Below are 14,333 nucleotides of genomic sequence, written 5' to 3'. Positions count from 1 at the left end.
GATGCAGTAGATGGTATAGTATATACATATGAGATGAGTAATGTAGGGTAAGTAAACATTAAATAATATAAAGTTGCTAGTGGTAAATTGATTACATCAATTTTCCATTATTAAAGTGGCTGGAATGGAGTCAGTATGTTGGCAGCAGCCACTCAATGTTAGTGGTGGCTGTTTAACAGTCTGATGGCCTTGAGATAGAAGCTGTTTTTCAGTCTCTCGGGCCCCGCTTTGATGCACCTGTACTGACCTTGCCTTCTGGATGATAGCGGGGTGAACAGGCAGTGGCTCAGGTGGTTGTTGCCCTTGATGATCTTTTTGGCCTTCCTGTGACATCGGGTGGTGTAGGTGTCCTGGAGGGCAGGTAGTTTGCACCCGGTGATGTGTTGTGCAGACCTCACTACCCTCTGGAGAGCCTTACGGTTATGGGCGGACCAGCTGCCGTACCAGGCGGTGATACAGCCCGTCAGGATGCTCTCGATTGTGCATCTGTAAAAGTTTGTGAGTGTTTTTGGTGACAACCCGAATTTCTTCATCCTCCTGAGGTTGAAGAGGCGCTGCTGCGCCTTCTTCACCACGCTGTCTGTGTGGGTGAACCATTTCAGTTTGTCTGTGATGTGTACGCCGAGGAACTTAAATCTCTCCACCCTCTCCACTACTGTCTCCACTACTAGCCTGAATTGATGCATTCAATGCTGTCTGAGGCACCTCGGTCTCAGCCTTGGCAAAATGTACGTGTTCTTGTCTAACCACAATGCAATTTGGAGCCACCACCTGGTTTCAAGTCAATTAGCAATTTTTTATGTGGCTGTTAAATAATGCTGTAATAGCCTATAGTTTTCTGGCATTTTGTGTTAATTGTAATAGGCTCACATTTTACCAATACAGGGTACCCCCACTATTTATTTTGCTGGGACACCACACTGGACCAGCTTACTTTCACCCCTAGTTCTCCGTAAACAAGTGCTGTAATATGGAGATATGGCTGTGTGGTAACACTAACCCTAACAAGGTGTGTATCAATTTAAGCTTTTGTTTTTTGAAGATTATTTCTCACTGATAAGAAAGATAAGGTCTCTATGCTTCCAAAACCGTACTGCAAGCGATGCATGTTAACGTTCAGACCGATCATTTGGGATCTTAAAATTCCCCCGACAGAAGAAACCTTCATCCAATTAATCTTGTGTGTAATGTAATGGAACTGAGATTCATGATCAAGCGCTAGTCTGACCATAGTGCAGCTGTAAGCAAGTGGGGATCTGCTGGCTATATCGATGTGATTCCGACTGTTGCTTCTCACTGGGCAGCAATTGCACTTGCTTCACAGGACAGCTGTATCACATGTCGCTGGCGGTAGCTAACGTGGATAATTTGTTCCATCCCACTTGATTATATTTCGAGAAATCATTGGTAATATTGGTAGTATAGAACCATCTGGATGTCACATTGATACAGTCTGCTCAATGGAGAGAATTGGCGCTGCAAGCCAGCAACACAACATGCGGGTTGTATCCTTCGCTCCCGATGAGTAACTGCGCCCCCCTAGCACAACACACCTGATTTAAATAACCAACTCATCATCAAACTTTGATTATTTGAAGCAGATATGTAGTGCTAGGGCAAAACATTTAATACCAGCCCAGGGTGACAACTAATGCGCATTTACTGCTTTTGTAGTCCGATAAAAAATGGAATGATTCTGAACACTCCCAAGTATCAACTTCGGCAGACACGTTTCTAGCCACTAGCATAAAATATCTATTTAGGACGACTGACTGAACTGAATCCGTTCTCCCCAGTTATCTCTCGATGCACGACATACGCCATCAATGTTGGGACCAGGTGTGTAATTTTCCGACTTGCTAACTGGCGGTAGTTATACACGTGCCATGTTCAACGAATCAGCAATTCGGACATTTCCGAGTTTCCTATGCCGCGTTCAAGTGCCAGTCGGAACATGTCTGACTTGCTAACTGGTTGGACACGGCACGTGTGTAAATACAACCATATAGCAAGTCGGAAATGTCCAACAAGCATAACAACGCAGCATATGAGTGTAAACCCACAGTGTGATATACATCCACCATAACCTCCTCCCCAGTCTATTGCGCATATAATGCTGCGTTCAGAAACAAGTGAGAATATGGTATTTACTCATACGCCTGGGAAAAAACTAATGGACGCTCTTATAGCTGGTAATTACTAGTGGGAAGCTCTTATCACTGCGCTCCGACTCCTCCCACATGCGGACCTCTGACGTCACCTACGAAGATAATGACTTCGATAACAGCATTTTCGGGAGTTAAATGCAACAACAAAATATGATTTATAAAAAGTAATCTAATATGGTTCTTGAACACTATAATGTATTTACAAGCATCATAGATTTACTTTTAGTTTATGGTTGATGCAGCTTGTTGGCCATTAGCGTTTCTCAATGAGTTCAAAGCATGTTAATGCAACCAACTGGTACTTACGACTTCACAACTGGTAATGACCACCTTCCCAATCTTATCAACGCAGCATAAACCTATTCAAAATTGGCTTTAGTGAGTAATGTTTGACAATTTTAGCCAATCACACGACTGCAAGGCGTGGCTCTGTGCTTATGGTGTGCAGTGATTTGGGGGAAGGTTCGGGGGAATGTGTTGTGGGAAATGATTGGTTTAATCGCTTAACCTACCAACCAATGAGGGGATTCGATTACGATGCTCCGGGTTGTAATCTGTGCCACCTAATTATATTGTCAACAAGGCAGCAAGCATGGTGCGTCTTCAGAAACATGTATTTTCCATAAAGTATATGTTCAAAATGTTAAACTAGTTTTACCTGGTTAGGGAGATTAAGGACATAGGCCTATGTGTTTTTATCACGAGAGCAAATACTTTTACAGAGATTACATCTGACATGATCTTGATTCTGATCTGTTTCTTTTCAAACCTTTTGTTAGTCTAGCAGAGAGAGAGAGTGAGTGTGTTGTATGTTTGTGAGAGTGTAGGCTAAAGACTGACCCTCCTTTATATCTGAATATTTGCCATACAAGTGGACAGTGGTGTAAAGTACTGAAGTAAAAATACTTTCAAGTGCTGTTAAAGTAGTTTTTTGGGGGTATCTGTACTTTTCATATTTTTGACAACTTTTACGTTTACTTCACTACATTTCTGAAGAAAATAATGTACTTTTTACTGCATATATTTTCCTTGACACGCAAAAGTACTTTTTGTATGCTAAGCAGGATAGAAACATTTCCCAATTTTGTCACATGCGCCGAATACAACAGGTACAGTAGACCTTACCATGAAATGCATACTTACAAGCCCTTATTAACCAACAATGCAGTTTTGAGAAAATAGAGTTAAGAAAATATTTACTAAATAAACTAAAGAAAAGAAACACAATAAAATAACAATAAGGAGGCTATATACAGGGGTACCGGTTCTGAGTCATTGTGTAGGGGTACAGGTTAGTCGAGGTAATTTGTACATGTAGATAAGGGTAAAGTGACTATGCATAGATAATAAACAGCGAGTAGCAGCAGTGTAAAAACAAAAGTACTGCAAATAGCCATTTTGATTAATTGTTCAACAGTCTTGGGGGTAGAAGCTGTCTTTTGGACCTAGATTTAGCGCTCTGGTACCGCTTGCCGTGCACCAGCAGAAAGAACAGTGTATGACTTGGGTGACGAGTCTTTGACAATTTTTGGGCCTTCCTCTGAAACCGCCTAGTATATAGGTCCTGGATGGCAGGAAGTGATGTACTGGGCCGTACGCACTACCCTCTGTGGCGCCTTACAGTTGGATGCCGAGAAGTTGCCATACCCGGCGGTGATGCAACCGGTCAGGATGCTCTCGATGTTGCAGCTGTAGAAATGTTTGAGGTTCTGGGGACCTATGCCAAATCTATCCTTTTTTCTCCCCAATTTCGTGGTATCCAATTGGTAGTAGTTAGTCTTTTCTCATCGCTGCAACTCCCGTACGGACTCGGGAGAGGCGAAGGTCGAGAGCCATGCGTCCTCCGAAACACAACCCAACCTAGCCGCACTGCTTCTTGACACAATGCACACCCAACCCGGAAGCCAGCCTCACCAATGTGTCAGAGGAAACTCCGTACACCTGGCAACCTGGTCAGCGTGCACTGCGCCCGGCCCGCCACAGGAGTCGCTAGTGCGCGATGAGACAAGGATATCCCTGCCTGCCAAACCCTCCCTAACATGGACGATGCTGGCCCAATTGTGCGTCGCCCCATGGACCTCCCGATCGCAGCCAGCTGCGACAGAGCCTGGGCTCGAACCCAGAATCTCTGGTGGCACAGCTAGCCTTAGACCACTGCGCCACCCGGGAGGCCTCTTTTCAGTCTTCTGAGGGGGAAAAGGCATTGTCGTGCCCTCTTCCCGACTTTTTGGGTGTGATTGGACCATGATAGTTTGTTGGTGATGTGGACACCAAGGATCTTGAAACTCTCGACCCGCTCAACTACAGCCCCATCGAGGTGAATGGGGGCGTGTTCGGACCTTCTTTTCCTGTAGTCCACGATCATCTCCTTTGTCTTGCTCACGTTGAAGGAGAGGTTGTTGTCCTGGCACCACATTGCCAGGTCTCTGACGTCCTGCCTATAAGCTGTCTCATCGTTGTCGGCGATCAGGCCTACCACTGTGTTGTCAGCAAACTTAATGATGGTGTTGGAGTCGTGCTTGGCCATGCAGTCGTGGGTGAACAGGAGGGGACTAAGCATGCACCCCTGAGGGGACCCCGTGTTGAGGATCAGCATGGCAGATGTGTTGTTGCCTACCTTTACCACCTGAGGGTGGCCCGTCAGGAAGTCCATGATCCAGTTGCAGAGGTAGGTGTTTAGTCCCAGGGTCCTTGGCGTAGTGATGAGCTTTGTGGGCAATATGGTGAATGCTGAGCTGTAGTCAATGAACAAAATTCTCACATAGGTATTCCTTTGGTCCAGATGGGAAAGGGCAGTGTGGAGTTTAATTGAGATTGTGTCATCTGTGGATCTGTTGGGACAGTATGCGAATTGGAGTGGGTCTAGGGTTTCCGGGATGATGGTGTTGATGTGATCCATGACCAGCCTTTCAAAGAACTTCATGGCTACTGACGTGAGTGCTACGAGGCGGTAGTCATTTAGGCAGGTTACCTTTGCTTTTTTGGGCACAGGGACTATGGTGGTCTGCTTGAAACACGTAGGTATTGCAGACTTGGTCAGGCACAGGTTGAAAATGTCAGTGAAGACACTTGCCAGTTGGTCAGTGCATGCTCTGAGTACACATCCTGGTAGTCCGTCTGGTCCTGTGAATGTTGACCTGTTTAAAGGCCTTGCTCACGGAAATTCACGCACTTATCAAGAGAACATCCCTGGGCATCCCTACTGCTTCTGATCTGGCGGACTCATTAAAGTCAAATGCGTCATTTGTAAATTATGTCTGAGTGTTGGAGTGTGCCCCTGGCTAGCTGTAAAAAAAATAAAAAGACAATTGTGCTGTCTGGTTTGCTTAATATAAGCACTTTGACATGACTTATACTTTGATACTTAGGTATATTTTTGCAATTACATTTACTTTTACTCACATAGTATTTTACTGGGTGACTTTCAGTTGAGTCATTATCTATTAAGGTATCTTTACTCAAGTATTACCATTTGGTGCTTTTTCGACCACTGCCAGTGGAGAAGTTATTGTATGGTCAAGTCAATATATCCGGAAGCATCACGCCTGGTCCTGTTCAGTGTTTTGTTGTCATAGTCAAACAATGTGGCAGGCTGGCAGCTCTATCGCTAGGGATTGAATAGCTTATGTCAGAGTGTGTGGCAGCCTGTGTTCATCAGAAGAGTCAGTGTCTGTAAGATGACACTGCGGATGGCCCTGCCTTGGCGCCCAGTAACCCAGTGTGTGTGTTACCCAGCAGTGACCCTGCAATGGGGAGACAAATCCGACGTTCAAGCCTTGGATAGGCCGTCTTTAAGTCTTCATACAGAAGTCCTTGTATACAAGGTTATAAGAGCATATAGAAAATAAAAACCATAACTGAAGTAGCTACAATATTGAATTAATTCCGTAGGAACCTGTCCTCTTTTACATTGATAGCAAAGAACTACAGGTGAAGCAAAAATCTGATATAAGCTATGCATCCATCATGTTACTTTCACCGGTCTTGTTTTCCTCTTTTATCTCCAGCCACAGCATGTGACCTTCATATGTTTACTTATTCAATGAGATGGAAACCAGGACACAGTTGTATGTGAAGGAAACAGGAAGTAGAGCCACCTGATAATGTCATGGCCACCTAAGCAGCCATGCAGGTGAAAGGAGAGACAAGTTCAGCTGATGGTCAGTACTACTGACCCACCACCAACTGAACACAAATGTCTAGTGAACCGAGTTAGCCTAGTTCCTGTTTGTGGTGGGTTCATATCCATAGTTAACAGAACAATAACTTCAACAACTCTGGTCTGATCTAGGATCATGTCGATCCAGATCTGGTTCAGATAGCTGGTTTACAGAAGAGGGTGGCAGGTTTGAGCTCTGCATGGGCCACGCATACTGATTTATCTGGCTCTGGATCAGGGCTCTCCAACCTTGTTCTTGGAGAGCTACCCTCCTGTAGGTTTTTCTCCAACCCCAGTTGTAACTGACCTGATTCAGCTTATCAACCAGGTAATTATTAGAATCAGGTGTGCTAGATTAGGGTTGGAGCAAAAACCTACAGGAAGAGGGTTGGGTAGCACTGCTCTGGATTAAAGAGAAAATTATACCAGATTTTCATTTTTTTAACCTTTAACTAGGCATGTCAGTTAAGAACAAATTCTTATTTTCAATGACGGTCTAGGAAGAGGGTTAACTGCCTTGTTCAGGGGCAGAACAACAGATTCTTACCTTGTCAGCTTGGGGATTCAATCTTGCAACCTTTCGGTTACAAGTCCAACGCTCTAACCACTAGGCTACCTGCCGCCCCGTTAATCAGATCATTACTATCTGTAGGATTTAAAAAGAAAATACATCACACACAGGAGGCCAGACCCTTCAAACATGCTACAACTGCCATGTTGCAAACCAGCTTTAGGAAACCCAACAGTTGTGCTTGTCCCGCATGGCGGGACCTGAATTTGTTGTCACCCCACTGAAGTTTCCATTTAAACGGTTAAGAGTTGGTTTAGGGTTGTCCCAAGGAACCGTCTTTGAATTTCCTTGTCATACATTATCGGTAGATTCTATCTCAAATGGGAGAATTGCTTTTGGTTCACCCAATTAGTTTGTATTTGAATTTGTCAGTCTTGTAAAAACGACTTTTGTTTCCACTGTATACTACAAAATCGATTGGTCAAAAGGTACAGTGACCTAAGTACAAAAAATGAGGACACAGACCAAAGTTTGAGTAATTTCTATTTATTAGTCATTAGAGCCTTCAGTCTGAGAACCAATCGTGATGCTCCAATCAGATCGACCTCCCCCCCCAACCAACCAGCATGCAGTTGACACCCCAAACCCAGACCAATGTCACTCCCTAGCTGCTCTGCTTCACATGACCTTGTTTAGCTGAACCTAGAGCCAGGTCTGCTGGAAATGCTGTATGCAAGAAGATTACAGTAAGTCTGCATCTCAAATGACACCCATTACCTATATAGTGCACTACTTTAGTAGCCACCTCTGACCATTGGTCAAAAAGTAGGGCATATTGAGTCATCTACAACAGGGTCTCCCAAACTCGGTCCCCCCCCCGCCCTAGCACCAGACAGATAATTAAATCAACCAACTCATCATCAAGCTTTGATTCTTTGAATCAGCTGTGTAGTGTTGGGGGAAAATCAAAACGTGCAACATTGGGGGCCCCAGGATCACATTTGGGAAACCCTGATCTACAAGGTATAGAGTGTCATTTGGAATGCAGACAGACTAAGTAAGACTATATATGTAATGTGACTGAGCTTTATACTGGTTCAGTCTGACCAGAAGAAGCGGCTTAAGCTGCTTCACACACACCCTTCTAGGTGTGAAGTAATCATCCCATGAAGAACATAAACCCAGAGTAAGAACATACAGTGCGTTTGAGAAGCAGAGAGCAACCGTTTAGTTAGCATGACTGCTGCTAGAGAGGGAGCTGCTACTGTCTGCGGACAAGCAGTCACACATACACATGAAGCAGTCCCCAGGAGTTGATCAGTTGGCCTTGGAAGGTGGTGAGAAGTGAAGGGGGTTTGGGGATTAGCCCTTGCTGGGTGAAAGGGGGGTTTACACACACACACACACACACAAATACGCATACCCAGTACTGGGCTTCCAACTCCATTAAGCAAAGAGCTCTATGAGTAGAGGGGGGGGGGGGAGTAGCGGGAGTGGTGGAGGGACAGCCTGCTACATGCTAACCAGAGGGATGGGGGGGCACTCCTTTTAGCCACACCTCCTGAGTGCAGTCAGCTACAGAAGGCCCACCCAGCCAGCTAGCTGCCATGACGATAGCACGCAGACACACTCACACAGGAGATAGTTGAGCCATGGACACACACACTTATCACAAACACATTCTCTCTTTATAAACACGAATGTCTGAAGTTTTAAAAGTCTTCATGACACAGTCTGACATCTTTCTCCCGTAGTCATTACTCCTGTCCTCCACTCTCCTCTACATCCATCCCACCTACATTCTCCGTCCCCTTGTCAGCCTCCTTCTGTTCATCACAGCAGAAACAAAGAGAGAGACATTAAAACAGTAATTTACACTGTGTATACAAAACATTAAGAACATGCTCTTTCCATAACATAGGCTAACAAGGTGAAAGCTATGACCCCTTATTGATGTCACTTGTTAAATCCACTTCTGTGTAGTTGAAGGGAAGGAGACAGGTTAAAGAAGGATTTTTAAGCCTCGAGACAGTTGAGACATGGAATGTGTATGTGTGCCATTCAGAGTGTGAATGGGCCAGACAAAAGATTGAAGTGCCTTTGAAAAGGGTATGGTAGTAGCTTCCAGGCACACTGGTTTGAGTGTGTCAAGAACTGCAATGCTGCTGGGTTTTTCACACTCAACAGTTTCCCGTGTGTATCAAGAATGGTCCACCACCCAAAGGACATCCATATAACTTGACAACTGTGGGAAGCATTGGAGTCAACATGGGCCAGCATCCCTGTGGAACGCTTTCTTATATGATGCTAAGTGTGGGTTAATCTGTTCTGATGTCTCTCCAGTATTCCATCTCAACTCACCTTGGGGCTAGGGGAAGAGTTTAATCTGTAGGAGCTAGGGGAAGTGTAGCGTGGCTACAGGAAATGTGTAGTGTGTTGGCTGTTTGACTCACCTTGGCGTCTCTCTCTGCGAACTTCTGGAACATGTTGGCGTAGAGCCTCTTGTCCTTCTCATGCTGCTCCTTAATCTGTTTCTGGCACATAGCCACCTGGGAGGGCAGACAGAGAGCCCCGGATCAGACAAAGAGCAAGCAGAGATGGACATCCAGATGAGAGGAGAGGGAAGTTTAGACGGGGCACACAAAGACCATTCTAGTACAGTACCTGGCTCTTGGCGGCCTTGTTGCTAGGATAAAGTTGGGTGACGCGCTGGAAGTCTGCTCTCGCCCTATCAAACTCCTTCATGGCAAACAGCGCCTCCCCCCTCCGGAATAGAGCCTTTTCATTGGATTCGTCTAGCTCCAGGGCCTTCGCACACACGCGAGAGAGCAGAAACCAAAAGTAAGTTGGGGAATAGGTTTGGTGGAATAGGTGGAATATTTAGGAAGTCAGATATGTTCAGATAGTCAGGTCAGGTGTGTGTGTCTCCTAATCGAGTCTGTGTGTACCTTGTCACAGTTATCGAAGGCAGAGCTTGGTTCCTGAAGCTTGATGAAGCACATGGCCAGGTTGAGGTGAGCAGCCAATCGCAGGGCTTTAGCTTTCTGGTCCTCCCCCTCAGGCAAACTTGATTCATTCTCCAGCCATGACACAATCCTCTTATACTGGACAGACGCTTGGCGATGCTTCCCTTCCTACACACACACACACACACACACACACGCACACACACACACACACACACACACACACACACACACACACACACACACACACACACACACACACACACGTTATACTAAACAAGCTCACACAGTCTCACCTCAGAATTATACATTCATCCAGGTTCAAACGTCAAATTTCAAAGTGTTTCAGGTTATCTCCGAAATCTTAAAGTTAGCCATTTGGAGTTAATGCCTAAGGTAAGGGTTAAGGTTTGGGATAGGCTTAAAACAAAAATCTAAAAAACAACTTTCCATCGATGCTGGATTCAAAAATGCAACCTTTTGCACCAGAGGCAGACGCTTAAACCCATCCTCCAACCCCACCGCAAAAATAAAACATATTTAAAGGCAACAGCGCGTTTCCACATCATCTCCCGACATCCCCAGACAAGGCTGGATGTCTAATACTGACTTGTATCACGAGTGACCTGCCTAGTTATACTGCACTGCTGCTTGAAGCTACTTCTCTCCACCCACACACAGGTAGCCTAGCGGTTAAGAACCTGTCGATGTGCCCTTGAGCAAGGTACTTAATCCTAATTGCTCCTATATGTCTCTCTGGATCTGCTAAATGACTAAAATCTAAACCTTGAAGTACTGTGTTCCTTTCTCCTTGATGATGACGCTCTGCTCCAGTTTCTCTGCTGAGTTCATCTCCCAGGATTCCTTGGCCTGGGGAATAGGAAATGCTTCAGTCAGCCAGCAAATCACATCTCAAAACACCAGACTCATCTGGGGCACACTTAGTAGGCAAACAGTTTGTAAATGTCATGAATAAAATGCCTAAGGCATGTCTCTGGACAGGACCCTCTGGTTCACATTGCTAAAGGATGAGGGGTCATACCTTCTCGAAGGTGGTCAGTTTGAGTTTGTACTGCAGAGTAGCTCCACCAGGAATACTGTACTTGCTGCTTCCTATGTTTCCATAGCCATACCTACACACACACACACACACACTTAGAAATTCATATCGACACACACTACAATTAGATATCCATACATACACAGCCACACAATCCATACATACACAGCCATACAAAATTTCTCAAAATAACAACATAGTATGTAGACTAGGTTTTTAATGTGTGTGTGTATTACTTGGGTTTGATGATGAAGAGTGACTCCTCTCCCTGTTCCATGGCGGTCAGGGCTTTCTCCACTCCACTTGGCAGACCCAAACTCTTTCCATCTCCCAACTCAAACTTCAGCTCCCTCTGGTCAAAGACCTTGCCCTCACAGCTGCCCTCCACACACACTGCAGGGGAAAGAGACCGAGAAAGGTGTGAGAGCTTGTAGCCTGTACAGTAGGTCTTAGTTTGGAATATCCCTGTTCCTTTTTGATGACGATGATGATATGTTTGTGTGTGTACCTTCTACCGCAGCTCCTTCATTAGGTTTGGAGTATCCGGCTCCCTTAGTGATGATGCGACGGATGATTCCTCCATCCTCTCCCTCAGTGATGTCCTCACCTCGAAACTCAAACAGCTCCACCTAACACACACACACACATCAATTTAAGCACTCAGTCACACACGTCAATGTTGACACCGAATGTTTACCTAAAACAGACTTAATCCCTCACAGACAGAAGGTTACCTGGAAGACAAGAATAGCATTGGGGGGTATCTTCGGGGGGCTGCCGGCGGTGCCGTAGGCGTACTCTGGTTTACACATCAGCTGGCTAATCTCTCCTACTTTCATAGTTGCCACTCCCAGGTCCCACGCCTTGATTACCTGACCTACACACACACAGGTCAAATGTCTTGATCACAAGGCGTGTACTTCAACACACACACACACACACACACACACACATACCTTTGCCCAGCTCAAAGGAGAACTTCTCTCCTCGTTCGCGACTGGAGTCAAATGGAGTTCCATCCAGCAGCGTGCCAACATAGTGAACAAACACCTTGTCCCCCGTCATAGGCAGCTCAGTCCCTGTGCCCTCTTGCTTCACTAACTACAGATGTAGGGGAGGGAGAGAGGGAAAGAGCGACAGTGAAGGTTAGTTGTGCTGTAGCAGTGTATGGCATAGTCTGTCTGTGGTAGAGTTAGGTATTTTATTAGGATCCCCATTAGCTGTTGCAAAAGCAGCAGCTACTCTTCCTGGGGTCCACACAAACCATAACATAATACAGAACATTAAATAGACAACAGCTCAAGGACAAAACCTAATCAATTTTTTTTTTTAATTATGTAAAAAAGGCACACGTACTCTAGATATCAATACATACAAACTATCTAGGTCAAATAGGGGAGAGGCGTTGTGCTGTGAGGTGTTGCTTTATCAGTTTTTTTTAAACCAGGTGTGCTGTTCATTTGAACAATATGAGATGGAAGAGTTCCATGCAATAATGGCTCTATATAATACTGTACACTTTCTGGAATTTGTTTGGATTTGGGGACTGTGAAAAGCTAACGCCAAGTAATTTAGTCTCCTCAACTTGTTCAACAGCCACATCATTCATTACCAGATTCAGCTGAGGTCTAGCACTTAAGGAATGATTTGTACCAAATACAATGCGCTTCGTTTTAGAGATGTTCAGGACCAGCCATTCCAAAACAGACTGCAACTCTTTAAGAGTTTCATTGACTTCATTAGCTGTGGTTGCTGATGTGTATATGGTTGAATCATCAACACACATGGACACACGTTTTGTTTAATGCCAGGCCATTGGTAAAAATAGAAAAGAGTAGAGGGCCTAGAGAACTGCCCTGCAGTACACCACATTTTACATGTTTGACATTAGAAAAGCTTCCATTAAAGAAAACCCTTTGAGTTCTATTAGATCAACATCTCTGAAGCCACGATATGGCAGAGGTTGAAACGCCATAACACCATTGTTTTCTCAACAGGTTTTGGTCAATAATATCAAATGCTACACTGAAATCTAACAGTACAGCTCCCACAATCTTATTACTATCAATTTATTTCAACCAATCATCAGTTATTTGTGTCAGTGCAGTACATGTTGAGAAATAGCATTGTATTTGGTCAAACACCATTCTTTCCAACAGTTTGCTAAGAGCTGGCAGCAAGCTTATATAAGTCTGCTGTTAGAACCAGTAAAGGCTGCTTACTATTGCTTCCCTCCAGGCCTGAGGACAAATACTTTTCTCTAGGCTCAGATTAACAAAAACATGGAACACCACACAAGGGTTAGTCACCCAATGTTCGTGGGTCTGATGGACCCACAACATCGGGTTTTTAGAACAATTCAGCCATAACAATTTACATAAAAATACTTAACACTTAAGATGTTGACTTATATCAATTACAAGCAATATAGACAGCATACATGATTCAAATTTGCCATTGACCTCTGCTAGTTCACATTTATCAACAAAAGCGCTATTCGTTTTTTTTTATCAAATGGTTTTTGTGACCAAAAATCTCAAATAAAGACATTGGTGGAATAAATAATGTTTATCTTGAAAAAATATAAATGAAACAAGGTTTATCACTATTGATGTTGTTTGCTTTGAACAAACTGGAAGGACAAATTGTACATACAGTATTTTATGGAAATGATAAATGAGCCCAATTGAACACAAATGAAGGCCGGTCTACACACCACATGAGGGACAGAGTTTTACTGTGTGTGTGTTGCAAATGTATTTCTTGCACTTGATGCACGTGTCTTTCTGTCCTTCTTGGGTCCACTCACATGGCAGCGATTCTTCTTGTTACTACCGGCTGCAATCTAGGATGATGAAAACACTTAGTTCAGGAATTTTACTAACATCTCACTCATTCACATATATAAACTCAGCAAAAAAAGAAATGTTTACTCACTGTCAACTGTGTTTAATTTCAGCAAACTTAACATGTATAAATATTTGTAGGAACATAACATTCAACAACAGACAAACTGAACAAGTTCCACAGACATGTGACTAACAGAAATGGAATAATGTGTCCCTAAACAAAGGGGGGGGTCAAAATCAAAAGTAACAGTCAGTATCTGGTGTGGCCACCAGCTGCATTAAGTACTGCAGTGCATCTCCTCCTCGTGGACTGCACCAGATTTGCCAGTTCTTGCTGGGAGATGTTATCCCACTCTTCCACCAAGGCACCTGCAAGTTCCCAGACATTTCTGGGGGGGGAGTGGCCCTAGACCTCACCCTCCGATCAAGCAGGTTCCAGACGTGCTCAATGGGATTGAGATCCAGGCTCTTCGCTGGCCATGGCAGAACACTGACATTCCTGTCTTGCAGGAAATCACGCACAGAACGAGCAGTATGGCTGGTGGCATTGTCATGCTGGAGGGTCATGTCAGGATGAGCCTGCAGGAAGGGTACCACATGAGGGAGGATGTCTTCCCTGT

General features: G+C 44.5%; 1 protein-coding gene across 2 annotated transcripts in view; it reads right to left on the bottom strand.

Annotated features, from left to right (window-relative positions):
- Nucleotides 1–7,364: 7,364 nt before the first annotated feature.
- The window catches only part of LOC120066303 (peptidyl-prolyl cis-trans isomerase FKBP4-like), a 19,984-nt gene continuing 13,015 nt past the window's right edge, over nt 7,365–14,333 (bottom strand). Inside the window, exons 2-11 of one of the 2 annotated variants that reach the window (XM_039017595.1) lie at nt 11,821–11,965; nt 11,599–11,741; nt 11,373–11,493; nt 11,101–11,257; nt 10,847–10,937; nt 10,591–10,674; nt 9,787–9,972; nt 9,503–9,646; nt 9,292–9,387; nt 7,365–8,664 (exon numbers count right to left, since the gene is read on the bottom strand). In XM_039017595.1, coding sequence (XP_038873523.1) covers nt 8,596–8,664; nt 9,292–9,387; nt 9,503–9,646; nt 9,787–9,972; nt 10,591–10,674; nt 10,847–10,937; nt 11,101–11,257; nt 11,373–11,493; nt 11,599–11,741; nt 11,821–11,965 — 1,236 coding nt within the window. In that variant the 3' untranslated portion in view covers nt 7,365–8,595. Of the gene's footprint in view, nt 8,665–9,033; nt 9,388–9,502; nt 9,647–9,786; nt 9,973–10,590; nt 10,675–10,846; nt 10,938–11,100; nt 11,258–11,372; nt 11,494–11,598; nt 11,742–11,820; nt 11,966–14,333 lie in introns of those variants that run through there. The other variant, XM_039017594.1, reaches the window with a different exon arrangement.

This window comes from Salvelinus namaycush, chromosome 21 (assembly GCF_016432855.1).
Source record: "Salvelinus namaycush isolate Seneca chromosome 21, SaNama_1.0, whole genome shotgun sequence".
In the NCBI taxonomy this organism is placed as follows: Eukaryota; Metazoa; Chordata; class Actinopteri; order Salmoniformes; family Salmonidae; genus Salvelinus; species Salvelinus namaycush.
The sequence above is the reverse complement of the archived record's forward strand: the minus strand, read 5'-3'. Positions and strand labels throughout refer to the sequence as shown.